Source organism: Sturnira hondurensis, unplaced genomic scaffold (assembly GCF_014824575.4).
Source record: "Sturnira hondurensis isolate 20B ecotype Veracruz unplaced genomic scaffold, ASM1482457v3 Scaffold0008196, whole genome shotgun sequence".
In the NCBI taxonomy this organism is placed as follows: Eukaryota; Metazoa; Chordata; class Mammalia; order Chiroptera; family Phyllostomidae; genus Sturnira; species Sturnira hondurensis.
Window position 1 is genome coordinate 15,277,144 of NW_028080827.1, and position 26,111 is coordinate 15,303,254.

General features: G+C 34.2%; 1 protein-coding gene across 5 annotated transcripts in view; it reads right to left on the minus strand.

Moving 5' to 3' along the window:
* Positions 1–26,111, minus strand: part of VPS13C (vacuolar protein sorting 13 homolog C) — a 183,916-nt gene that overhangs the window by 149,376 nt on the left and 8,429 nt on the right. For 3 of the 5 annotated variants that reach the window (XM_037054030.1, XM_037054031.1, XM_037054033.1), the window contains exons 2-6: positions 22,742–22,785; positions 20,408–20,450; positions 17,295–17,390; positions 15,823–15,924; positions 1,082–1,191 (exon numbers count right to left, since the gene is read on the minus strand). In XM_037054030.1, the coding sequence (XP_036909925.1) occupies positions 1,082–1,191; positions 15,823–15,924; positions 17,295–17,390; positions 20,408–20,450; positions 22,742–22,785 (395 nt within the window). Of the gene's footprint in view, positions 1–1,081; positions 1,192–1,472; positions 1,539–11,111; positions 11,175–15,822; positions 15,925–17,294; positions 17,391–20,407; positions 20,451–22,741; positions 22,786–26,111 lie in introns of all 5 variants that reach the window. The other 2 variants (XM_037054029.1, XM_037054032.1) reach the window with 1 other exon arrangement.

The window sequence follows — 26,111 nt, forward strand, 5'->3', positions numbered from 1 at the left end:
ATTGTACTTGCTCATTAACAAATGCTTAGTTTCAGTTCCAACTGAGGTTCCTCATTCATCAATATGCTATTACCTTTAAGAATAATTCTCTCACTTCCATGACGTGTTGGCTAGATTTCATTCTCCTAAGTTTGCTTTACATAAGGGCACTGATGAGTAGTTGGGGTTTTGAAACATTTATTTGTCAACAAAATTCAGTTTAATTACTACATAAAACCAAAGGTATAAGTTAGAGGTGATACGTACTAAAAAACTAAAGAAAAAAATTTTAAAGAAAAACTGCAAGCATGTCTTACTGAACATTAATTTACATAAGAAATTTCTCAGAAAGGGGAAATAAAACCCATAATGTCAGTATTGCTTTAATTTAATCCAAACTTAAAAAGCAAATTAAAAACAAAAAACAATGCCAATACGTCTTGAAAATAGAATATTTCCAATTTCTTAGGTAAATGAAAAATCTCAAGGTTTCTTACATGTTTCAAACTTTAAAACAAAGCAATACTTGCTATATTTTAACTAAAATACAATCAATAAATAAAATCAGTAAAACGGTTCTTAACCAAGTAACATTAAACTCTGAGTTATAAATAGAGTTAGATCTTTAAGTGCATTGTTGCCCATGTACATGAGCAGATGTGGGTATTCAGTTCAACTGGATGGAACATAAAAAGAAGGGCACTAGCAAGTCAAGTGCCCTGGGTTGTGTCCTCTCTTCACCAACTGCCACTATAATTGGTAATCCAGCATCTCTTGGAAGAATTTTTGTCAGTATAAAAAGAAAATTAGTTCTTAAAGTTAGAATAGTATAAGTCTTAAGACAAACAAAATTCAAACTAAATACTGAAGATCAAATGCAATCTCACGTATTAGCTTTCGAAAGGAGCGCACTGTGGTTTTATTACATACTGGCGCTCACAAGTGCCCCATCACAGGAGAGGAGAAACGGCAGTGTACTCATCAGGAAAAATCAATCATGATGTAAAACTGGGCACAAAGAATTCATATGTAGGCATATCAAAGTTAATATAAAATACACATTTAATTACTAATCTACACTAAGGAACCTGAAATAACTTACATCATCTTCATATTTAATGTGAATGTCTGTGATTTTTACTTGTACATTTTTAATTACTTGAGTTGCCAGTTTTTCCAAAAATGTATCCTTTTTGGCTTCTTTTGGTTTATCTATAAAAAAACAGAAATATACAAGCATAAGAGTTGAAATTTTCACAAGCCTCATAATCAATGACACCAAAGGACAGCTAAGGCACTACTCAATGGAAATTAGACCCTCTTCTAGTGTCCTTGTTTTATTTTAGATTTATTTTAGATATGAATATGAATTTCCAATTTACTATTTATTTTTGAAGTTACATTGTAATCTAACATTCATTTTACCTTAGAAGACAGAAATTAAGCGGCAATGTGTATAAATAACACATGGCATAAAAACTACTTTTACCTACCTTTTGAGCGATCAAGACCTTTAAAAGGTTTCTTAAAATGTTTTTTGTGCTTTTTACGCTTACGTCCTTCTCAGTGGAAGCATTTTAGTGAGAAAAGGATAAAATTCAAGTTAGCAGACTAGAGGACAGAAAAGAAAGCAAGAGAATTCTTCCTGACATTAAATTCTATTACAATTCACCTTATTTTATTCTAAGCTGATCCATTATTTCAGTATAGAAATTCACAAACCTTCCTTAGTCTAGAATAATCAACCTTCTTTAATCTAGAAACTAATCTGGAAGGTACAATTACACAAAAATTGGGTAAAATATCCGTACACAATGCCCTCTATAATATTTATGAATTTTCACAACACAAAGTTTAGTTTTAATTTCAATGTCACCAAAATATTGGAAATGTAATAATGACAGAATATAAAACTTTTAGATAAAGTTTTTGGTTAACATGTGGTAGGGACAAAGGAACACAAATGTGATGAATGGTTTGCGATGATGACTTCCTCTGGATGACAGATCTCAAAAGAAAAACCCTTTAATGACTTAAGGATATAAATACAAAAAGGGCATAAAATGTACACTGAACTGTGTATTGCACCTGGCTTAGTAATTTCATTAAAACCTAATCCCCTTTTATTTGGCACTGCCTCATTTTATGGCTTTACCCAGCACCTATGTCATCCAAATTATAAATCTTTACATTCAACAAGGCATCAACTCTACTCTGTACTTTTGAGGAAGTTTCTGTAGGGCCTCCCCTACCTCCAATTTCCACTCTACTCCTACTAAACGTCCTTCTAACCTACTACAAGACTATTCACTTCTAAAACACTATTAACAGCTTGCTAGTCCCCTGTTCAAATTCTTTCAAAAGGCAGGCTTCCAAATAGAAGACAGAAGGTCTTTTCATGACCTGACTTCACCTCTCTATTTTGTTCTATCCCTGCCACTCATCCTTGCACTGTATACTTCAGAAATATTTATACTTCCCAAGACAAAATAAAACTTTCCAATGCCCAGTGTCTCTACATGTGACACTCCCTGTGCCCTCCCTGATGTCCTTCACTAGGCAAACTCCCGGGAAGCTTACAAACCTCAGGCCCAGCAAGAGTGCCTACCTGACGCCTCTAACTACTCAGAGCAGCCCCAGGCCAGCTACTCCTTCACCAGACTCCTATTAAGTAGCAGTGACACTGTCCTGGAAGTGTCTGCACAACTGTCTTGCCCTCAAGCTTCACAAGGACAGAGTTTATCCTAGTATCTGGCACAGAGCATGTGACTGTTCAAATAGATGAAAAATGTACATCTGAACATTATAATAAAATACATAAGTCCATTTAATGTTACATGTATTTCAAAGAATATACACAAAATTTCCTTGGAATTTTAAATTTGTTCTTCCTCGATATTTTAAAGCACATAGCCCTCCCACCACAAAAGCTAAGAACCAAATCCTGAATTACTAGAATAAAAGCCTGAGACTTTTTACTAAATTTATTGGGATGACATTGGTCATCATACAGGATCATATAGGTTTCAAGTGCACATTTCTAAGATACATGATCTGTATATTGCATTATGTTCCCACCACTGAAAGTCAAATCATCTCTTGTCATCATCTATTCGGTCCCCTATATCCTTTGCTCGCCCCCACTCCCTTCCTTCTGGTAACCACCATACTATGATCTGTGTCTGTGAGTTTCAGTTTTACATCCCACATATGAGTGAAATCATATGGTTCTTGGCTTTTTCTGACTTATTTCACTTAGCATAATGTTCTCAAGGTCCATCCATGTAGTCACAAATGGCAGCGCTTTCTCTTTCCTTATGGCTGAGTAGAATTGCACAGGACATATGTACATCTTCTTTATCGAGTCCTCTATCAAAGGACACTTCAGTTGTCTCCATGTCTTGTCCACCATGAATAAAGCTGCAATGAATATACAGGTGCACTACTTTTGCAAATAAGTGTTTTCAAGTTCTTCAGGTAGATACCCAGAAGAGCTGAGCCATATGCTAACTCTATTCTTAGTTTTTTGAGGAATAACCATATTGTTTTCCACAGCAGCTGTACCAGTTTACATTCCCACCAACAGAGAATGATGGTTCCCTTTCCTCCACTTTCCACTTCAACACTTGTCATAACTTGTCTTGATTCTATGCCTTCTTGGAAGAGGTATCTGTTCAGATCTTCTGCCTGTTTTTTAATTAGATGGTTTGTCTGATGTTCAATAATAAGAGTTCTTTATATATTTTAGATACTAACCCTTGTCAGAGTTGTTGTTTACAAATATTACCTGCCAGTAAATTGGTTGTGTTTTTGTTTTGTTGTTGGTTTCTTTTGCTGTACAAAAGCTTTTTAGTTTGACATAGTCTCATTCACTTATTTTGGCCTTTACTTCCCTTCCTTTTGGGGTCAAATTCATAAAATGTCATCCACAATCCAGGTCCATAAGCTTAGTACCCATGTTTTCCTCTATGTAACTTACTGTTTCAGATCTTTCATCTAGGTCTTTGAGCCATTTTGAAATAATTCATAAATCAGGACAAACTGCAGTCTAGTTTCATTCTTTTGCATGTAGTTTTACAATTTTCCCAACACCATTCATTGAAGAGTTTCTTTCCTCCATTGTGTGGTTTTGGCTCCTTTGTCAAAAACTATTTGCCCATATACATATGGTTTTACTTCTAGGCTCTCAATTCTGTTCCATTGGTCTGTGTATCTATTTTTCTGCCAATACCATGCTGTTTTGATTATCATAGCTCTGTAGTATAATTTAAAGTCAGGTAGCATGATACCTCTCACTTTGTTCTTTCTTCTTATGCTTACTTTGGCTCTTCGGGATCTTTTGTAGTTCAATACAAATCTGATGATTTTTTGGCCTATTTCTTTAAAAAATGACTTTGGGGTTTTGATGGGGACTGCATTAAATCTATATGATGCTTTTGGTAATGATCTGTTATGAACATTTTAACTATGTTAATTCTTCCAATCCATGAACATGGAACATCTTTCCATTTCATGTCTTTTTCAATCTCTTTTAATAATGCTTTGTAGTTTCCGTATATAGGTTCCTCACATTCTTTGTTAAGTTTATTCCTACGTATTTTATTCTTTTGGTTGCAACTGCAAAAGGAATTTTCTTCATTTCTATTTCTGAAGTTTCACTATTAGTATAAAGGAAATCAGTGGATTTTTGTAAATTGACTTTCTATCTTGCAACTTCACTGAATTTGTTTGTTGCTTCTAATGGTTTTGGGGGGATCTTTAGGGTTTTCTATATAGAGAATCATGTCATCTGCAAAAAGTGACACTTTTACTCCTTCCTTCCCAATTTGGATGACTTTTATTTCTTTCTCTTGCCTGCTTGCTCTGGCTGGGACTTCCAAACTATGCTGAATAAATTGGTGAGAGTGGGCATCTCTGTCTTGTTCCTGATTTTAGAGGAAAAGCTTTCAGTTTTTCACCACTGAGTATAAAACTGGCTGAGGGTTTGTCATATACAGCCATGATTATGTTGAGTTACTTTCCTTCTATGCCCATTTTATTCAGTATTTTACTCATAAATGGATATATCTTATCAAAAGCTTTTTCTGCACCTGTTGTTAAGATCATATGATTTTTATCCTTTATTTTGTCAATGTGGTATATTACAGTGATCAATTTGTGTATGTTGAAGCATCCTTGTGCCCTAGGAATGAACCCCACTTGATCATGACATATTATTTTTTACTATATTATTATATTTCATTTGCTTGTATTTTGTTTAGGATTTCCTCATCTATATTATTCAGACATACTGGTCTGTGTGGTACTCTTGCCGAGTTTTGGTCATCAGGTTTATATAGTAGCATCACAAAATGTATTAGTAAGTATCACCTCTTCAATTTTTTGAAAGAGTTTGAGAAGTATGAGTATCAAATCTTCTTTCAAACACCTGAGTTTCAAGAAGAAAACATTTAAAATATATATAACAGAATCTAGACTTCGCTATTACCAGTATTTCTTGCATAGTCATGATCCCTAAATCTTTGTCATTCATAATTAAAACATTTAGAAAATGATTGAGCTCTCAAAGAAATACCATATAAAAAGAAACAACAAGGAAAAGCCAGAGTAGCTTTAAAAATCATCCCACTTAGCTAGAACAGCTTTCAGAGATAGAGTTCAGCTGAATGGGTTCAGATTCTCCCATAACTCATTTTTCTCACCTGACCTCCTTTCTCACCTTCCACCTTTGATCTCACCGTGTTTATTCTGTCCATATAGTTCCAAATCTAGTCTGAGTATTACACCCTTCTTTAGAGAAAGAGTCTATTTAGTTTAACGAATAATAAGTGTACGATTCCCACTCTCTAACACTTTGGTCAGTAGTTTGGTCAATAGTTTCAAATATTTTGGTCTCAGAGCCCCTTTAACACACTTAAAATTTGAGAACCATAAACATCTTTTTACTGGTATGGATTACTGATATTTCTATAATGGAAGTCAAAACTAAAGAATTTTTACATGTTTATTTATTAACTCACTTAAAAGACCCTTCCATGATAGTATAGATAACATATATTTATGAAAAATAAGCGTATTTCCCAAACAAAAAGTTATAGCAAGAAAAATGACATGGTTTTAGATTCCTACAAATCTCTTTAATGTCTAGCTTAGTAAAAAACAGCTAAGTTGCATATACGTTTCTGCCTTTGATCTGTTATGTTTAGATCAAAGCACATGAAGAAAATATGAGTTAACTACAGGTACGTAATAGTAAAAGGGAGAAACATTTTTCATGTAATTATGAATACTATACCCAAACTCAACAAGTGGTTGTTCTTAAAGGCTGATTTCATCTTACAATCTGAAAAGTCTATTAATGAATTTTTCATCCAAATTAAAATCATTCTGTACTTTAAATGGACTTTTACACATGCCTAAATTTTTATCATGCCTTAGTAATATGGAAATATTACTTCAATTAACTATGCAGATCTTCCAAATGTTGAGTCACTTCATTATTTACTATCAAAAATCACATTTGTTAACATCACTAGGAATGTCAACAGAAGAGTCTTTAAGTACCAGGAAGCTGTCAAGCTCATGGTGGCAAGTACAATAACAATTCTAATTTTTGCTCAAAAGCTCAAATCTTATCATGGCAACAAATACTGCAGTTGTTTACCATGAACATGTTTTTTTTTTTTTTTGAAGTATCCTCCAAACACCCAATGTTATTCATTCTTCCAAGTGAAATGGTTTTCCCTGAAAAAAAGCAACTAGTTCAGGCAGCAAGACAAATAACTACCAAGTGCTTTTCTGTAAGACACTTACCTTACACTTCAGTGTGCGCACGTGCTTTACATATACTTCCTCTTTTGTCACATGAAATACTGAAGAATCATGTACTCAAGAGCTGAAGTTTATTAAAATTTTCCTACTTCATGAATGCCACTTGTAAGTAAAATTGGGGTTTTTATTTAGTTTTATTTTGCTTTTTACTGTGAGCATGAGCACATGGCAGTCGGTAATATAATGGCTATGCGCACTGTGTGGGGGCACTGCCCCGATTCCTGCTAAGGCAGCGGCAATGTTACTCAACACTCCCTTTGTGCCGTCAGCACCAAAGGCAACACAGTGAAAAATCAAATAATGCCTTAGTGTTATCATGGAAATAGCTCAACTTTTTGAGAACCATGGCTCTACAATTTTAAAACATGACATCAAATAAGAAGGAATATATATTTAGAAAGTAAAATGACAAAAGGATCATAAAGCACACATTAAGTTCTAGCCAACTGCATAAAAATATCATCAATAAAATTATTCTCATTTAAGAATCATTAACATTCCAAGTCTAGTTGTTCACCCATGCTAACATACCTTTCTTGAGAAAACAAAAAACTCTGAAATAATTAGCTTTTCCTCCATAGTAACCTTTATATGTTTGTTTGTTTTTTAATAATGCTATCCAATGATTTTGTTGTATCTTTAAATAGACCGCTGAAATTCATTTGTATCTTGGAGGCAGGTTACTCCTAGTAGGATCAGATAACATTGTTCATGGCAGACTACGGAAAGGTGGTTAATTATAACCAACAAAACTGGACAATGAGCCATAAGTATCTCCATGATGAAACATACAACCTTCTGAAACTAAATAATAAAGAAACAGAAAGTCTCAATAGGCCAGTTATTATTAAAGAACTTGAATCAGAAATCAAAAAACTCCCAACAAACGAAAGTCCAGGACCAGTTGGCTTCACAGTGAATTCTACCAAATATTCAAAGCAGATTTAATACCTATTCTACTTGAACTCTAAAAAAAACTTACAAAGGAGGTATGCTCCCAAACACATTTCAAAAAGCCAGCATTACCCTGATACCAAAACCAGACAGACACCACAAAAAGGGGGGAAAAATTACAGACCAATACCCCTGACAAAGGTAGATATAAATATACTCAGCAAAGTATTAACAAACCAAATTTAACAATACATTAAAAGGATAATACACCATTATTGAGAAGGAATTATAAAACAATGCAAGGATGCTTCCAACATCCACAAAATCAATCGTCTAAACAAAATGAAGGATAAAAATCATATGATCATTCCAACAGATACAGAAAAAGCATTTGACAAGTTCCACATCCATTTACGACTTATTTTTTAAAAAATCTCTCAATAAACTGGATACAGACAGAACACATCTCAACATAACAAAGGCCACATATAACAGGCCCACAGACAACATCACACTCAATGCGAAAAGCTAAAAATGGTGAAAAGCTAATAGCTTTTCCCTTAAGACCAGGGACAAGACAAGGATACCCACTTTCACCACTCTTATTCAACACAGTATTGGAAGTCCTAGCCAGAGCAATTAGGCATGACAAAGAGATAAAGGCATCCAAATTGAAAAGAAAAAAGTCAAACTCATTAATTGCTCATGACATGTTTTTATATATAGAAAACCCTTAGCCCTGGCTGGTGTAGCTCAGTGGACTGAGTGCCAGCCGCAAATGAAAGGGCGGCTGGTTAGATTCCTGGTCTATGGCACATGCCTGGGTTGCAGGGCAAGTAGGTCCCCAGTAGGGGGCGCGTGAGAGGCAACCACACATTGATGTTTCCTTTCTCTTTCTACTTCCCTCCCCCCTCTAAAAATAAATAAATAAAATCTTTTTTAAAATCATAATGTTTTACATTATTAAAAATAAAAAAGGAAACCTTTAAAGGCTCCACCAGAAGACTGTTAGACCTAATAAACAAACTTAGTAAGTTGCAGGATACAAAATCAGTATGCAAAAATCTGTTTTATTTGTATATAGTAAGAATGAACTACCAGGAAGAGAAATTAAAAAGCAATCTCATTTACAACTACATCAAAAAGAATACAATATGCCCTGGCCAGTGTGGCTCAGCTGCTTGAGAGTCATCCGCAGAGTAAAAAGAATACAATACCTAGGAATAAATTTAACCAAGGAGGTGAAAAACCTGCACAGTGAAAAGTGTAAGGCACTAATGAAAGAAACTGAAGAAGACACAAATAATGGAAAGATATTCCATGCTCGTGGATTGGAAAAATTAGCATTATAAAACTGTGCATATTACTCAAAGAAATCTACAGATTCCATGCAACCCCTATAAAAATTCCAAAGACATTTTTCACAGAAATTGAATAAACAATACTAAAATTTTTATGGAACAAAAAAAACCCAAATAGTAAAAGCAATCGAGAGAGAAAGAAAAACCTGAAGGAATCATACTCCCTGATTTAAAACTATATTAACAAAGGTATAATAAGAAGAAAAATGGTATTGGTATAAAAGCAGACACACGGATCAATGGAACAGAATAGCTCAGAAATAAATGCACACATACAGGAACAATTAATTTATGACAAATAAGGCAAGAACAGACTATGGGGAAAGGATACAGTCTCTTCAAAAATGTAGCAGGGAAAACTGAACACTTGCAAAAAAATTAATCTAGACCACTATCTTACATCATAAACAAAAATTATCTCAAAATTGATTAATGACTTAAATATAATAAGATAGAAGCTATAAAACTCATAGAAGAAAATATAGGTGGGTAAGTTCCTTGACATTGCTCTTGGGAATTTTTTGGGGGGATCTGACTCCAAAGGCAATGGCAACAAAAGCCAAAGTAAAATAAATCTATGGGACTACAGCAAATGTAAAAGCTTCTACAGAGCAAAGGAAATCATCAGCAAAACAAAAACACAACCTACTGTATGGGAGAAAGTTTCTGCAAATCAGGTATCTCATAAGGGGTTAATACTGAAAATATATAAAGAACTCATCATACAGCTCAATAACAAAAAATGGGCAGAGGATCTGAAGAAACACTTTTCCAAACAAGACTTACAGATGGCCAATATGCGTAAGTAAACATGTTCAACATCACTAATCTACAGGAAAATGCAAAGCAAACCACAATGAGGTATCATCTCACACATGTCAGAATGACTACTATTAAAAGAACCAGAAATAACAAGTGTTGGCAAAAGCATGTGGAAAAAGGGAACCCTCAGGCACAGTTGGTCAGAATGCAAACTGGTGCAGCCACTATGGAAAAAGTATGAAGGTTCCTTGAAAAAAAAAATAGAACTATCATAAGACCCAGCAATTCCACTTCTGGATATTTATGTGAAAAAAAACCAAAAACACTAATTTGAAGAGATATGTACACCCCTATTTTACTGCAGTGTTATTTACAATAGCCAAGCATGGGAACAACCTAAATGTCCATCAGTGGGTGAGTTGATAGAAAAGATGTGGTATATAAATAAACAATAGGATACTAATGAGCCAAAAAAAAAAAAAAAAGAATGAAATCCTGCAATTTGCAACAACATGGATGAACTTTGAGGAGATTTTGCTAAGTGAAAAAATTCAGAGAAAGATACATACAATATGATTTTACTTACATGTGAAATCTTAAAAAGAATAAAAATAACAAACTCAAAGATACAGAGAACTGTGGTGGCTGCCACGCGGAAGGGAGGCTGGGGAATGAAATGGGTGAAGATCAAGAGGGACAAACTTCCAGATAAAAATAAGTCACGGGAACGTAATGTACAGCATGGTGACTACAGTCAGTGATGCCACACAGCAAACTGAAAAGTTGCTAAGTAAGTAAATGTTTAAAGTTCTTTTTGCAAGAAAAATAAAAATTTTGTAACTTCATATGGCAAGGGGTAGTGGCTGGACTTACTACGGTGATAATTTTGCAGTGTATACAAATGTCAAATCATTATGTTGTATACCTAAAATGAATAGAGTATAGTATGTCAACTTCATCAATACTTCAGTGAAAAAGTCATAGAATTTTCTTAAAAGGAAAGGCGTCTACAGATAAAATTGTAAGCTTCTTCACAAGAGCAGTGGATGGTGTTTGTTTTACCCCATGAACCTTCACCATGATCAAAGTGCTAAATGTATAGTGAAAGAATCAATGACCGCAGAAGGTAGGAAAAAGAAATGATGGTAAAGGGGAAAAACATGAATTACATTTCCATATTTTCTAAAACAGTGGCACATCATCAGATAGACTCCATTAAAAGCACAAGCACGGATAAGAACATAATTTTTATATAGTTAAATATAATTAAGCATGCATACCCACCAGGCTTGACGTCCTTGTAAACCAAGTTTTCCAAGCCATATATGAACTCCCCTGAATGTGTGCCTGCATCCGCATGGCAGCAATAACCAAAATGCAAGGCATTTAAATGACACCTTTAATTTCACATGTGAAATATGTCTAAACTTAATTCAAAGACTTAGAAATGTAACAGAACAAGTAAAATTCTGGGGCACCAAAATAATTTATTTCTAAGGTAACATCCAATGACACTATTTTTATTATTTCAACATAAAAGCTATTTTCATAATATTAAAACAAAAATTCTTAATGAAAATTATAACAATAATTTCAAATTAAGCAAAGCAGACAAGTACCAATTATGGCTAATGTCTCATTAAATTATTTGACGAATTTTCAAACAGAGCAAATCTGCTCTTTTGGTTCCCCTTTTGACTACCACTTGGTCCATTTTCAGAATGAAATATAACTTTCACATTTATACTAATTTTAGAGTTAGCTGAAACGAACTCACCTTACTTTTGTCTCATCTGTTCCCTTCAGATACACTGTCTGAATCCTTTCTGTCCATCCTGGTTAATGATGGCTAGATAGAATCATCTTCCATTCCCCACACCCCCAAATCCAGCCTCGACACAGCAAGTCTAACCTTCTCAAAACAGCTCTGATCACACCACTCCCGGGATTGTTAAAGAAAGCAAAAAGAAAAGTTACTGACTCTCCCATGGGCTAGATGAATGTCTATTAATTCTAGCTTTGTGACACAGGACAAGTTATTTAACCTCCAGCTTTTCTCAAATATTAAATGGGAATAATAGCAGCCTTTATATCGGAGTTATTTGTTAAATGAGTCAACTTCTATAAAGCATTCTGAAGAGTGACTGGCAAACGGAAAATTCCCAACAAATGGTAGCTGCTACCACTGTCGTCATCATCCTCATGGCACTCAGTTCAAAACTGGTCTAAACACAGTTGTCTAACTTACCTCTAACTACACGCTATCCAATTCCCAAACTCTTAGCTGCCCCCACACATGCTCTACACTTCTCCACCACCACTGACCCTTCCGGCGTAGGCTGCCCTCTCCTGCCTCCTGCACATTCATGCTCCAGACCCTGCGGAAACATATACCTTCGGTGTCTGTCCTGATCTCTTTGACTAAACCTATGTCCATTCTGAACTCTCTTAACACTCTATCTGTATTTCCTTGATGGGACTCAACACTTTCTCCTGTTCATTATTGTACATGTCTTGTTTTCCAGCTAAAATGTAAAGTTGTGGACAGTAGGATCCCAGGATTTTCTAATTTTGGGGGGGGGCGCGATTTTCTAATTTTTGTTTCCAACAATGCATTGAGCAGATTTGCATCAGACCTCTCAACGGTACTTATTAAGGCTCATAGTACCTAAAAGTACCTGAAAGGTACGGCCTTCAAATTATACTTTTTTAAAAAAACAGGGTTGTATCTCCAGCCAAATCAAACAGATGTGAAAGTAAAATACAAATACAAAATAAAATTTTGGGCGGATTTTAAAAAATTACATCCAGTGTACCCTTTCTTAAAAGCTATTAGATACTTTCTATCAAAACAAAGGAACGAAAGGCAAGAGACCGAGAAAACACAGAAGAGCAAAGACGACCAGTCCCAGGATAACAACTGTGTAGCAGGACTGAAAAAACAATGAATTCAACTGAAGAGCTCCATGAGAATAAGGGGAACAGGGAAGGAAAGCAATAAATGGGTTTGGGCAACTGGGAAAGATGACAGTCATCTAACAGATTTCAAATAGCAAGTGAAAAGAATTAAACTCAAATTTACATGTAAGAATAAGCAAACAGAAAGAGAAACATTCACAAATTTAAAAAAAAGATTGCATAAGAAAGGAAATATCACAGTCCATCACTTAACCTGTGCAGTGAACAATAATTATACTATCATAATACTGTAAGTTTTTACTAGTAATTGGCCAAAAATTATGCTATAAGTATACTATAAAGAAACAGGGAGGGACATTTGGGGTGAAAGGACATGGTGAAAAAGGTAAAGTCCCTGACTACCACAGGAAACCCTAGGCAATGTCTTACATTAGCAAACTAGATAAAGCAGAATGTCAGCGTTTCTCAAACGGTGAGCCCATCTGAGGAATGTGTCTGAAGGGTAGAGAGGGGTGGGGCAAGGGACTGACTTTTCCATCAGACGTCTTTTTGGCAAAACCGTCTGATTATAAAGTGTATGTATATATTAGCTTGATTGATTTAATGGTTTAAATACAGAACCTAGAGTATCTGAGAATCCTGTGGCCTCACAAAGAATTTGATATTTTCCTTTATAATAGCCTTTCATGGAAAATAAACTCACTACAATGAAATAAAAGGAGAAAAATACCAAGTTTATTTTTACAATTACACAAATTCTCTAAAAATGCACTCATAGTTATATTTCAATTTTCTTTTTTCCCCACATGATGGTGGGCAGCAGTCTGTTTTACCAAATGAAACAAATGAAGTAAAAAGATATTTTTAGAGCAGATCAGCACGAGCCCTTTGTTTTCACTTTATCATCTGCTACTTAGAATTCAATCACTTCCTCTTCTTACGTGACTCTCTCTCTATACACGTGTGATGGTGCTTTTATGCTTTTAAAATCAAAGTATTTGGGAAAATAATAAGTCTGAAAAATAAATAAAATACGATAATTAAGTAATAACTATTAATTAATAGTAGTGAAATGCAAAGCACCTCAAAGGCCAAGGATGTTTTTTATCATTCACATGAATAATACTCTGTAAAGGAGATATGACCCATATTCATACAAACTAGAAAAAAAATACTTATCTGCAGTCAAGATAATTAAATGTATTTCTTAACAATAAAGGAAAAACAATCTCTTACCAACATACTTCCCCAATTCTAAATTCATCTCTTTTATCTACTCAGAACACTCTTCTGACAAATCTATAATAATAATGTTAAAACTGAATTTCACTTTCTGAATCTTACTTCTCTCCCATCAAAACCTAAATTTTAGCCCTGGCTGGCATAGCTCAGTGGATTGAGCATGGGCCTGCGAACCACACAATCACGGTTCGATTCCCAGTCAGGGCACATGCCTGGGTTGCAGGCCAGTTCCCAGCAGGGGGACTCACGAGAGGCAACCATACATTGATATTTCTCTCCTTCTCTCCTTCCCTTCCCCTCTAAAGATTAATAAATAAATAAAATTTAAAAAAAAAACAACTAAATTTTATCATCCAAGAAGCTACAGTGTAATGATTATTATATAAGCCTCATAGTCCTATTGACATAAATTTAATACTACAGATGTTCATTCCCTATAGTAATATCAAATCATCCTTAACTCTCTGCCACACCCAAACATGTAAGTTTTCTAAGCACTGAAGACCCAAAAATAAAAATCTTAGAGATACTCAACACAAAATGTGTAACAGATATCACTTTGTCAAGTAAGCTGTCAACTACTAAAATAAGAGACTATTAAACCATGCTGTTTCTTACAGGTCACCAGAAACACTAAAATATTTTTAAGCCATCTCTTATTTCCATCCCCCTCCCTCAAAACAGAAGGCTTTTGGGGTTTCTCAAAGGAGAAAAATATAACTTTGTCATACATATATATATATTAAATTGTTATATCAGTATATCTAAGTATATGTCAAAGTAACTATTGACGAATATATGTGTGTGTCAAGAAAGTACATTTAATCTAAACTGTATCAAGAAAATATGATATTCTAGTGTTCTTCAAGTCTTTCTCCTCATTTTCATAATACTATTTCCACATATAGTAATTAACTAAAAATGAATTAAAAGGAATAATTACATTGAATTGTCATAACACAAAACTATTCCCACCTTGCTTTATCTGGCACCAAAAAGAAACAGAAGAAAGCTTTTCATGAAAATACACTCTTAATCTTAGCAGAAACACAAAATATGCTCTCCTGGCTGTGTGGCTCAGTGGGTTGGGCGCTGTAGCACAAACCAAAGAGTTGCTGGTTCAATTCCCAGTCAGGCACATGGCTGAGTTGTGGACCAGATCCCCTGTTGGAGGTATGGGCAAGACAACTGATCTATGTTTCTCTCTCACATCGATGTTTAGCTCTCCCTGTCTTTCTCCCTCCTTTCCCCTCTAAAAATAAATAAATAAATCTTTTTAAAAATACAAAATATGCTTAAGTATGAAAAAACAAAGGAAAAGTATTTTTAGACTTTTTAAAATTTCTTCCATTAAGAGCACTTCTATATTATAAGTATTTTAGTAATTTTGCATAAAAGAATAAATAATTCTATATAAGACAAAATCCTTGAGGCAAAGGGAATTAGAATCACTAACAAAAAATTTTAATGAGCAAGCAATTTTAAGGACGGATTTCTTTTTGATTCAATTAGATATCAGCATCTTAAGCTACAAAAGAAATCTTACTACATCTAAATATTTCTGTCGTTTCTACTCAACATTTGTCATACATTTTGAGAGACTGAGGAGAAATGCCTTAGCAACAAGAGAAAATAATCACAGAGAAAAGGAAGAATTCCTTAATATGAGTCATTAAAACATTTATTATCAATGTTTTGAGATATAATTTTAAAACAAGATTCTTTCTTTGGAACTAGTTTATGAAGGTTTATGAAAGCTTCCTATTCACAGTGTACTAAATATATCTAAAACATAGGTATATCTAAGTTTATCTAAAGCAGAAACTTACTGCACCTTTTTCTGCTGCTTTTTGAAGGGCTTCTTCAATTCGGGACAGCTCTTTCTGTTTAGTATCTTGCAAAGACTTTTCTTCCTTTTCAGCATCATATTTAATACCTAAAAGTATATGGTTAATTCACAAAGAAATGCAATTAATAAATAGGAAAGTTCAGTCAGCCTCATAATTGGGTGTGTATAATGTGTCACGTTTTGTTAAGTCACAAAAAGTTGCATTCTTTAGATTAGTTTTACAAAAAGTTTAAACAATACATGATTTTTATTTCTTTACAAAGCTCATATCAAAAAGGAAAGAAGGGAAGAAAGGAATTAAAAGGGAGAAAAAATATTTAAAAGGATAAGTAAAGAAAAGAGTGAGTAGAAAAGTAAAAGGGAAAAACAGAGGAAGAGCAGAAAATACATCAGAAAATGTCCAGTTATTATATATGAGTGGTAAAATTTTGAATAACTACAAAAATATGAAATATCCAATACCAGCTGGTATCAATACAGATTGATAAAAATACTTTTAGAAAGTAATTTAAGAATATGTATCAACAATCATAAATATACATATCCTTTCTTCTGGAAATCTCATTTCTGATCACGTATCCTAAGGAAATAACTCCAGAGAATAAAAAAGGTATCTGTCAAAAGGAGGCAGCTATAATACCCATGTAATAGCAAAAACAGTAGGCAGCCCACAATGGAATATACAGCCTTTCAAAACTGTTACCATAAAAACTGAAACACATCAAAACACGTAAAGTAAAAAAGCCAGATCCATGTTGAACATACAATGTGATAAATGCCAAATCAAATCAAGCATGTATATGGTAAAGACTATAAAGCAAAATGGAAAAAGAAAAATTGTGTGTTTTATGATTGCCAAAATATAATTTTTCCCTAAAATACCCAAACTTTCCTTAACATTATATTGTTCTTATAACTGCAAAAATATTAGTAATGAAAGGTATTACGTAAATAAACATCACAGCTTTAGACATTCATTAAAATTAAAATACTATAATTTATAATTAAAAATTACCTATTTTACATACATTTCTGAGAGAATATCACTCAAAATCAGAAGAAACATAATGGAGAAGATTTTTCAATATTGAAACCTGTAGATTAGCACATTAAAACATTTTTTAAATCTTACTTCATTTCATTCCCTCATTGTAAGTCTGCCTAATGCATCTTAACTTATTAGGAAGCCTTAGTTAAAAATAATTATTCATAAATAATTAGAACAGAATAAATTTTTAAAATGGTTGAAATTATTCTTTCCAACAACATAAAACTATGTATATATAAATGTGATGATATACATGTAAAATTACGTGTTATAGACATGTGCATATGTATGTATATGAATTGTTTATTTAAATTACCTTCTATTTTGCTACACACATTAAATAGTTAACCCACATGACATTCAGTTCCGCCGTGCTGGCACTCAACAGTCACAACCTAAAGTAACATACTTGCTCCAGGAACGACAAGCAGGTACAATCCCTCTAGAGTCGCAACAACTGCTTCTCCATACAGGTTCTTCCAAGGAATCTTCAAAGTTAATTTATCTGAAGAAATATAATTTCAACCTTAAATTCTTATCTGGCTGTACAAAAAAGATACGCATTTCTCATTTTTCCATTAAAAGAAAAAATATAAGAAAACTGGTCATGCATAAGTTTATCACTTAGAAAAAAATGAAAAAATTCAACACTAAAGTTTACAAACATCTTTTCCATGTTATATTACTATTAGAAGTGACTATTCACATTGTGCATTATGCTTTTCAAAGTTTTTGATAACTACTATTTTATTTATATTCCCAAGTTTTAAGAATGAGGCAGCTATTACTCCTGTTCTTAAAAAAACTGGGAACTAGGTCCCAGAGAAGTTAAATTACTTGCCTAAGACCACCCAAGTCATCGGTGAGGATGTGGGCACCTGAATTGGTATTTTCCTCGTCCAACAGCTAGCTGGTGGTCTGAATGCTGAGCATGCTCATCTATACACACCAACAAGTACCTCTCTGCAGCTCCAATGTAAAACAGTATCTGCACTAGATCCCAGGAACTGAAGCAGCAACACAGAGCACCAGAGAAAAGCGGAGGAAAGGACTTTGACAGTATGCCTACTGCTACCACTGAAGAGTCCTCCTCTAAAGGCCAAGTATGGCGTTTTATGATTAGCATTATGAGTTACAGACGGTACAGACAAATTATATTCCAAATATCCACTTACAAATCACTAGAAAGAACACATTTTCTCTCTTAGAAACAATGAAAGGTATTATTATCAGGTCCTTCAGAGACTAGTCTGCAAAAAATTTTTATTTATAATAGATGAACTATGGCTCTGTCACTAAGCCAAGTTTGTGGTTTTATGGGAAAAGGCTATGCGGAGCAGGAGACAGAAAACAGAAAGAGCATTCTCTCAGCTAAGTTTTTAAATGGGCAAAATCTGTCTTTGGTATCTTTCCACATCCCTTTCTTTTATTTTCACTTTTACTTTTTGTGCTGTTACAGTTGCTGCTGCTTTTTCCCTTTTCCCTACCTGCATCCAGGCCCAGCTTCTCCCCTCCCCAAGCCAATCCCCATATTGTTGTCCATGACCCTGGGCTGTGCATAAAAGTGCTTCTGTTAAACCTTCCACCATCTTTCATGGGGTCCCCCATCCCCTTCTCTCCTCATTTCCCAATCTCTAGTATACCCTCTTTCCAGGTCTGCAAGCAGCCAATGTCCTGATCTGTCCTCAGCAATACCAAAGCAGTGCTATCCAAACCTTTTCTAATACCCAAAATTTTCCATATTCTGAAACCAAATACCTTCTCTTATCACAATTTTTAAAGCAACCACCCTAAAAAGCCCTAATTCTCTTGGTGTTGATCAAGACTCTTCAGAGAAGTAAATATATCTGATTCAACCAGATCAGGCTAGTATGTGAATGACTAAGCTACTTACACCACCAGAATCACTAGCAGTTTTAAATAAAGATGCTCAAAGTTCAAAGAATTGTTCAACAGTGTAACAAGCTTAAGGAGAAATAATGCAATGTAATTAAGAATATTTTGTTTCACCTGAATGGCTATGAAGGCAAGCCAGTTTTACCTGGGAATCTATTCCCAGGGTTAAAATCTCAAATTACTTCCCTATTTTTTATTTTTCTTCAGCTTTTAAACCTACTGAGTTTCTTTTTTTTAAGATTTTATTTTTTTTATTTTTAGACAGAGAGGAAGGGAGAAAGAGAGGAGGAGAAACATCAATGTGAGAGAGAAACATTAATTGGTTGCCTCTCCTATGCACCCTCATCAGGAACCAAACCCACAGTCCAGATGTGCACTGACGGGGAACTGAACCAGGGACCTTTCACTTTGTAGGACAACAGCTAACCAACTGAGCCGTACTGGTCAGGGCCTAAGTCTGGTGGCTTCATTCATAGTGAGTACCAACTATATTTATAACAGATACTACATATATATATATGTATAATCATCTTGTAAACTACTAGAAGACTGATTTGATTACCTTCTAGGTCAGCATGGGACTGAAAAAGTAGAAAATGCCCTTCTAACTAGCAAACCAAAAAGGGACGGTCTGTTCTCTACTCTTCTCTCCATTCACCCCAAGCCACTATCCTCCCATCCTTCATTATCCTGAATTCCACTGAAATTCACCTAGTTACACTATTCTTCACCTAGTTATATTTCCCTGACTCCCTCTTTCTTTAGTCAATAAATACAATTTTTTTAAAAAGAGACAAAAACTTGAAAGCGTTACTTTATATTAAAATGAACAGACATAAGTGATATAAAATGGACTTGAACTGAAGTATTCGAGTAATTGTTAAGAGATGCCAGAGTAGTGAAAGCCAAGCCTTCCTTGAAAACAGTGATATACAAAGAAGGAAAGCGACACAGTGAAGTAGCTGGGTGATCAACGTGGACGGGAGGATGGTGGCAGAAGTGAAAATTCTCACGTAAGAGTATGTCATCTAGAGTTAAAGTTTCTATTTTTTAAAAAGTAAAAATCAGGTAGTATGAACAAGTGGACTTCACAGATTAAATTTACTATTGAAAAATTTCTTCAAGAAACGTACGCTCAGTTATGGATGATCTTTGTGTAAGAGCTTAGCTGCAAAGAAAGACTTTCTACTTACCAAAACATATCCTCCATACCACATTGCTGCATAATATATCAAGTGAAATGGTTGAATAAAACATGAAGAAAATAAGCTACACTTAAATTTTATTTACCAGAATACGCTACTTTCACATACAAAGAAAAAGCACAAAATGTGCATACAATTTTGCAATTATTTGTATGATGGACTCGAAACCCGAAAAGTATCACTGCAGTTCAAACATCCTTCCGTTTTGGAGGGCACTTTCCCACCCTACTGCCAAAAACTTGGAAGTTTATGTGTATTATACACCACACACACTAGGTTCAGAACTACAAAAGTTCTAATCAAAGTAAGTCAAAAAACTCTTATATTTTGTTATTCAAGATTTAAAAGGTATTTTAGATTAAATAACACAGGAAAAATAAAAAGGACTAAAAGTAACTCAAATTGACACTGAAGTACTTACCAATCTGTCCAGCCTTGACTTTAAAAGGAACATCCAATTCACTCTGCAGAAGGGAAAAAAAATTTAAAGGACATCTTGAATTCTTAGCCCTCCCCCAAAATCACCTCTGTATCATCACCTAAATACACAATCATCCCTAAAGAAAAACATGAAACAACTTTTCTGTATTTAAATAACTCATAAAGGATGTTTTATGGCCAAAACGAAGAGTTTTTATTAACTTAAACTTTGACTTCAAAGAAAAAATTCATGAGAAAAGCAACATTATAAATAGGAACAATAAAAAAAGAGTTCACCCAGTCAGGGCACATGCCTGGGTTGCAGGCCAGTTCCCGGTAGGGGACACACCAGAGGCAACCATACATTGATACTTCTCTCCTTCTCTCCTTCCCTTCCCCTCTAAAGATAAATAAATAAAAAATTTAAAAAAAAATAAAAATAAAAAAAGAGCTCACAAAGGGGGAATAAGGGGAGAAAAAATAGGACAACTATAATAGCATAATCAATAAAATATACTTTAAAAATGTACACATAAAAAAAACAAAAGTAAGAGTGAACTGGTTGTTTTAATAAACCAAGCCAGATGAAAATCCCATAAACTTTTAAAATAATAGGTGAACACCATTTATCTGAAATACCAGAACAGAAAAAGGAAGAGGTCCTTCATGTAAATAAGTTTAAAACAGTAACTAAAAAATCCTTCCTCAAATAAATATTTAGTAAATGAATGTCCTTCATGTAAATAAGTTTAAAACAGTAACTAAAAAATCCTTCCTCAAATAAATATTTAGTAAATGAATAAACAAAACAATCTTTAAAGAAAAGGCAGGTTCCCGACATATTAGTAACCGAATTAGCCTCCACTGTAGATTAGTGCTAATTACTAATCAATAATAATAAACTTTCCCTTTCTAGATTCCAAACCACTACAAAGTATAGCCTTTTTATGCACAGAGTACTAAACAGTAACTGGTATTCACAGTGATCACTTGAGCCTTTAGAATCATCAAAAATGGAACCCATCAGAGCCGCCTTTCTGTCAGGGGTACTCAGGACACACTAGTACTGTCAAAATCTGGTGAATGAGACACAGGACTTGAGATAACATTAACACAGAGTTCATAACGATTCTGTGTGTCTTAAATATACATCCTGTCACCACAACTCGATTTACATTTATTTCCTTCTAATATACACAGAGAAAAAATAAAATAAAATAAATAGAGAAAAATAAGCTTTATTCCCATCTCTGGCAATAGAATTAAGCTCTAAATTTTGGAATAAATTTTTAAAAGCTACAGTACCCTACATAGAGAGGGAAAGAAAAACTGAAATATTTTGAATGTCCACTACTTGCCAAACTCTACTTATCATCTTTTTCAAGCCACAAAGGCAGAGATATTATATTGTTTTGTATTATTAATTCCACTTAAAAGATGATTAAACTAATGCCCAAATAACTTAAGAAACTTGCCTAAAGACACACAGCTGGTGAAAGGCAGAGCTACCACTCACACCCAAATCTTCCAGACAACAGGGTCCCTGCCCTTTCCACTACGTCAGACTTTCTAACAAAATTAAATGTTACTCCCTGTGAGCCCTTCAATATCCCAAATTGGCTTCCCCGGGACAAGCCATGGAAGCATTTTATGTATAATGTCCTCCCTAATAACACGGTTCATCATGCAGAAATCCAATCAGCAGTCAAACACAGGACTTTAAAACATACTGTAGGTTAATCAGAAATGTGACCTATTAAAGAATAAATTAAAGAACAAATGAATTAAGTGATTTCACAAGCTCAAATTAAGTCTAATATATTGGCTAAAGCTTAACAGGGGGTCAGCGGTTGGGAGAATGGGGTGTTCTTTTGTTTTAGCTCAATAGCAAATGACACAAACAACTCTGGAGCTAAAGTCCAAAAATCTATTTAACCTCTTAATATTACCATAGTATTATAAGGCTGGACTTCATTATATTTCCAAAATACTATTATTCATTAGATAATTTGTTAAAATCAAGCCCTTACTTACCTGAAGAACAGGTAAAGATAATTCCGAAGAAAACTTTTTCAGTAAGACAAACGCCTACTACAAAACTACACAGTCAATTTAGGTCAAGGAAAAACATTCCATTTCCAAGACATAAATTTTGATCAAGAAAAAAATTTACAAATCTTTAATATCAGATTTTCCTGCAGCAAGTAGTTAAACAGGTAATCCTTCTTTGAGTGACTCAACCACTATATCTGGTACCTGGTACCAGACACTGACTAACGAACAGTTTCTAAGACCTTATCAAATTCAATGAGTAATAAACACAGTTTAAACTTACCAGAGCATTTTCTTTTATCTTCAGGTTATCTAAAGCCACATTACCTTTAAAAAAAGAAGAAAACAGAAAGTTAATGTACCAGTAAGTAAAGCCTGTCAGCACCAAACACTGTGCTAAGTACTAAGAAGATAATGGTGAGCAAAGCAAACTTCAAGAACTTAAAAAGCAATTAGCACAAAAGATTTGCTATACACAGGCACAAATGATTAGTTATAACATATTTTAGATCAGCCCAATGCAAAAGAAATTTCAAAATATTTAAACTGCCTAACATTTAAATAGACAGTTTAAATAGACAAAATCTGGAGACTTTCAGACTGAAGAACTTTAGAACAACAAAAAAAGAATCCAGCATGTTGAAGAATTAAGCCAAAATTTCAAAACAAGGACATGAAGAGATGACTATTAGAACAGATCAATGGTCCTATAACTCACAAATTTTTCTTTATGTTGTCAATGAATATTTTCTACAAGAATCTGGTTTTAATCTTTTAAAACTCTAAATAACCGCCTTGACTGGAGTGGCTCAGTGGATTGAGCACCTGCCTGGGAACTAAAGGGTCGCCGGTTTGATTCCCAGTCAGGGCACATGCCTGGGTTTCAGGCCAGGTCCCCACTAGGGGGTGGGGGGTGTGAAATGCAACCACACATTGATGTTATTCTCCCTCTCTTTCTCCCTCCCACCCCCTCTCTAGAAATAAATAAATAAATAAAATCTTGAAAAAAAAAAAAAACCTCTAGCCCTGGCTGATGTAGCTCAGTGGATTGAGCATGGGCTGCGAACCAAGGGGTCGCTAGTTCGATTCCCAGTCAGGGCACATGCCTGGGTTGCAGGCCAGGTGCCCAGTGGAGGCCATGCAGGAGGCAACCACACACTGATGTTTCTCTAACTCTCTCCCTCCCTTTCCCTGTCTAAAAATAAATAAAATCTTAAAAAAAAATAAAAAGTCTAAACACCCTCCCAATGATTACTGGTTCTAACATTCTTTAATTAATCCAACTTTTCTTAAATATATTCAGGTGTTAAGTTATAAAACTAAAGCTGTAATAATATTGTTACATGACTCAAATTTTAAACACTGTACCTATATTTGTCAATACACAAATTTCTTAAATATTCTTACATAGAAATGTAAGCAAAGTTTTTTTCACTCACATCTCTCATTACATCTCTATAATTTCAACATTAAATATAATCAAATTATTAAGTTTTACATATATTCTTAATCATTTATGAAACATTTCTTTAAAAAAATACTATGCTTCCTATATTCTCCATAAATATTTTTCAATGAAATAAATTTTTCCTCGGTATTCTGGAGTGAATTAAAAGCATACTTCATTTGGTTACGGCACTGTTAGAGATTTCTTTCCCCCAGGCCTCAGACTCACCCAAAGGAGGATTTGCTAAGCACCCCTCTGAGTCAGGTCCTGGTGAGAGACAGGTGACTAAGAACAACATCCCTTCTATCGAAGAGCTCACAGCCTGGCGAAGGAGACTTAAATTTTTTTAAATTTGGAAATATTCTATTGTAAACTATGAGTTTACAGGACACAAAGAAGGAATCACCTCACTCTGCCTAGGGAGATCAAGAGTTTCACAAAAAGTTTAGGCTAGAAAGCTGAAGAACTATCTACCAGGTGGAAGAGAAAAGAGGACAAGCAGACACCCATGAGTAAGGCACATTTTAGAAAACACAAGTAAAGGTTTGGTGTAGCTGGAGGGTGTGAGAAAAGAAGAGAGAAGTAAAGTCAGAAAGCCTAGCAGAGGACGGACTAACAGTTTTTAGGATGAAAAGCTCAGACTGCTGACAACGAAGAAATGAAATATGTATAACAGAGATGACAAAATCAGAGTTGTTTCAGAACCATTGCTCTAGAATCCTCAAAATAACCATGAAACTGTCCAGACAATGTAGCTACAAGGATATTGCAATGTTGGTAATAATAGCAGAAAGAATGGCCGGAAGGACAGATGATGGGAGGTAGGGAGGGAGGAACTAAGGAACTAAATGTCTGAGAAGCAAAGATAAATTATAATAAATCTGTAATAGAAAAAAGAAATAGACATGAAAAAATGTTCACAAAATATCAAGTTTTTAAAAAAGGTTAAAAAATGCCCAATTTAAAAATTATATATGTACACATAAACAGAAGACAAACAACTGTAAGACTAGACACTATAATCATAGTGGTTATCTCAATATGACACAGTTCATTTTCTGTATAGACATATATTTATATTTTTCTAAAATAAATTGTTGAAAACTGCAATTAAAGAAGACAAGGAGGTAAGAAATGGGAAGAAAATATAGTAAGTAGTATTTTCTACTAGCGGAAAGAAAAGGAAAAAAAAGAATACAGGCAGTCAGGTAGCTTCTACAATATACTGAAGAGAAATTAAAGCTGGAAATAGGCAGTATAACTTCAGATTTGAAGTAGAGTCAGAGTGAAATGTTATTCTGGAAATAGAATTGACTAGGATGTCATCACTAACCAAATGTAGGGATATTAAATTACTCATGAAAAACTGACATGTGTTTATGAACTGAAGATAAAAATTCTTAAGTATCATGTGAACAAAAAATACATACAATAGAAAAATATTCCTAGACTTCATCCTTTCAAATAATTACAAAAAATTATAATTGGGAACTCTATTCAAGTCAGAAGAGACCTGCACAGATGCTATCGGTGTCTAAAGCATCCAAAGCGGTTTAACAAGATCCAAGGCCCCTACGGAGACTCGCAAACTTGCTCATGAATTTTGACTGTTCGACCCAGTGACACTCAACTAGTGGGTCAAGTGTCACCAGAAGTGCTCTCTGCGTTACATATGAAGTATTTTTCAAACATTGTTAAGGCACTAACATAATTTGTACACAAACATAAATGTCCTTATAAAAAGTGGGCTGTCTGTACTGCTGGGGCACTTTGGTCCTTTAATGAATAGATGATGGTATTTATATAAGAAGTGAAATACTGAAAACTTCCAATATGGCTAACACAGTTAAACAGTATATTTAGAAGGATAAAGAAAAAAATAATATCACTAGGGGGAGGATTTAAGGATTTTCTTACTAATGTTTTTCAGTATGTTCAGTTTTTATAATAATCAGATACTATTTTATATTAAAATTATTATATAAATTATAATAAATGGGGAAACAAAACAAAGGTAAATTCTATGTCAGTATGACCTCGATATGTTTGATACAAATTGCTTCTATATCTGATATCTACCTTATCTACAGACACATAAAAAATATCTATTTCTGCTACTTAGCATCTAGCAAACAAATGTATACTTCCTCTCTGAAAAATGGAACTATTATCTGACAAAGTAAATAGAACAATAAAATAAGAATGA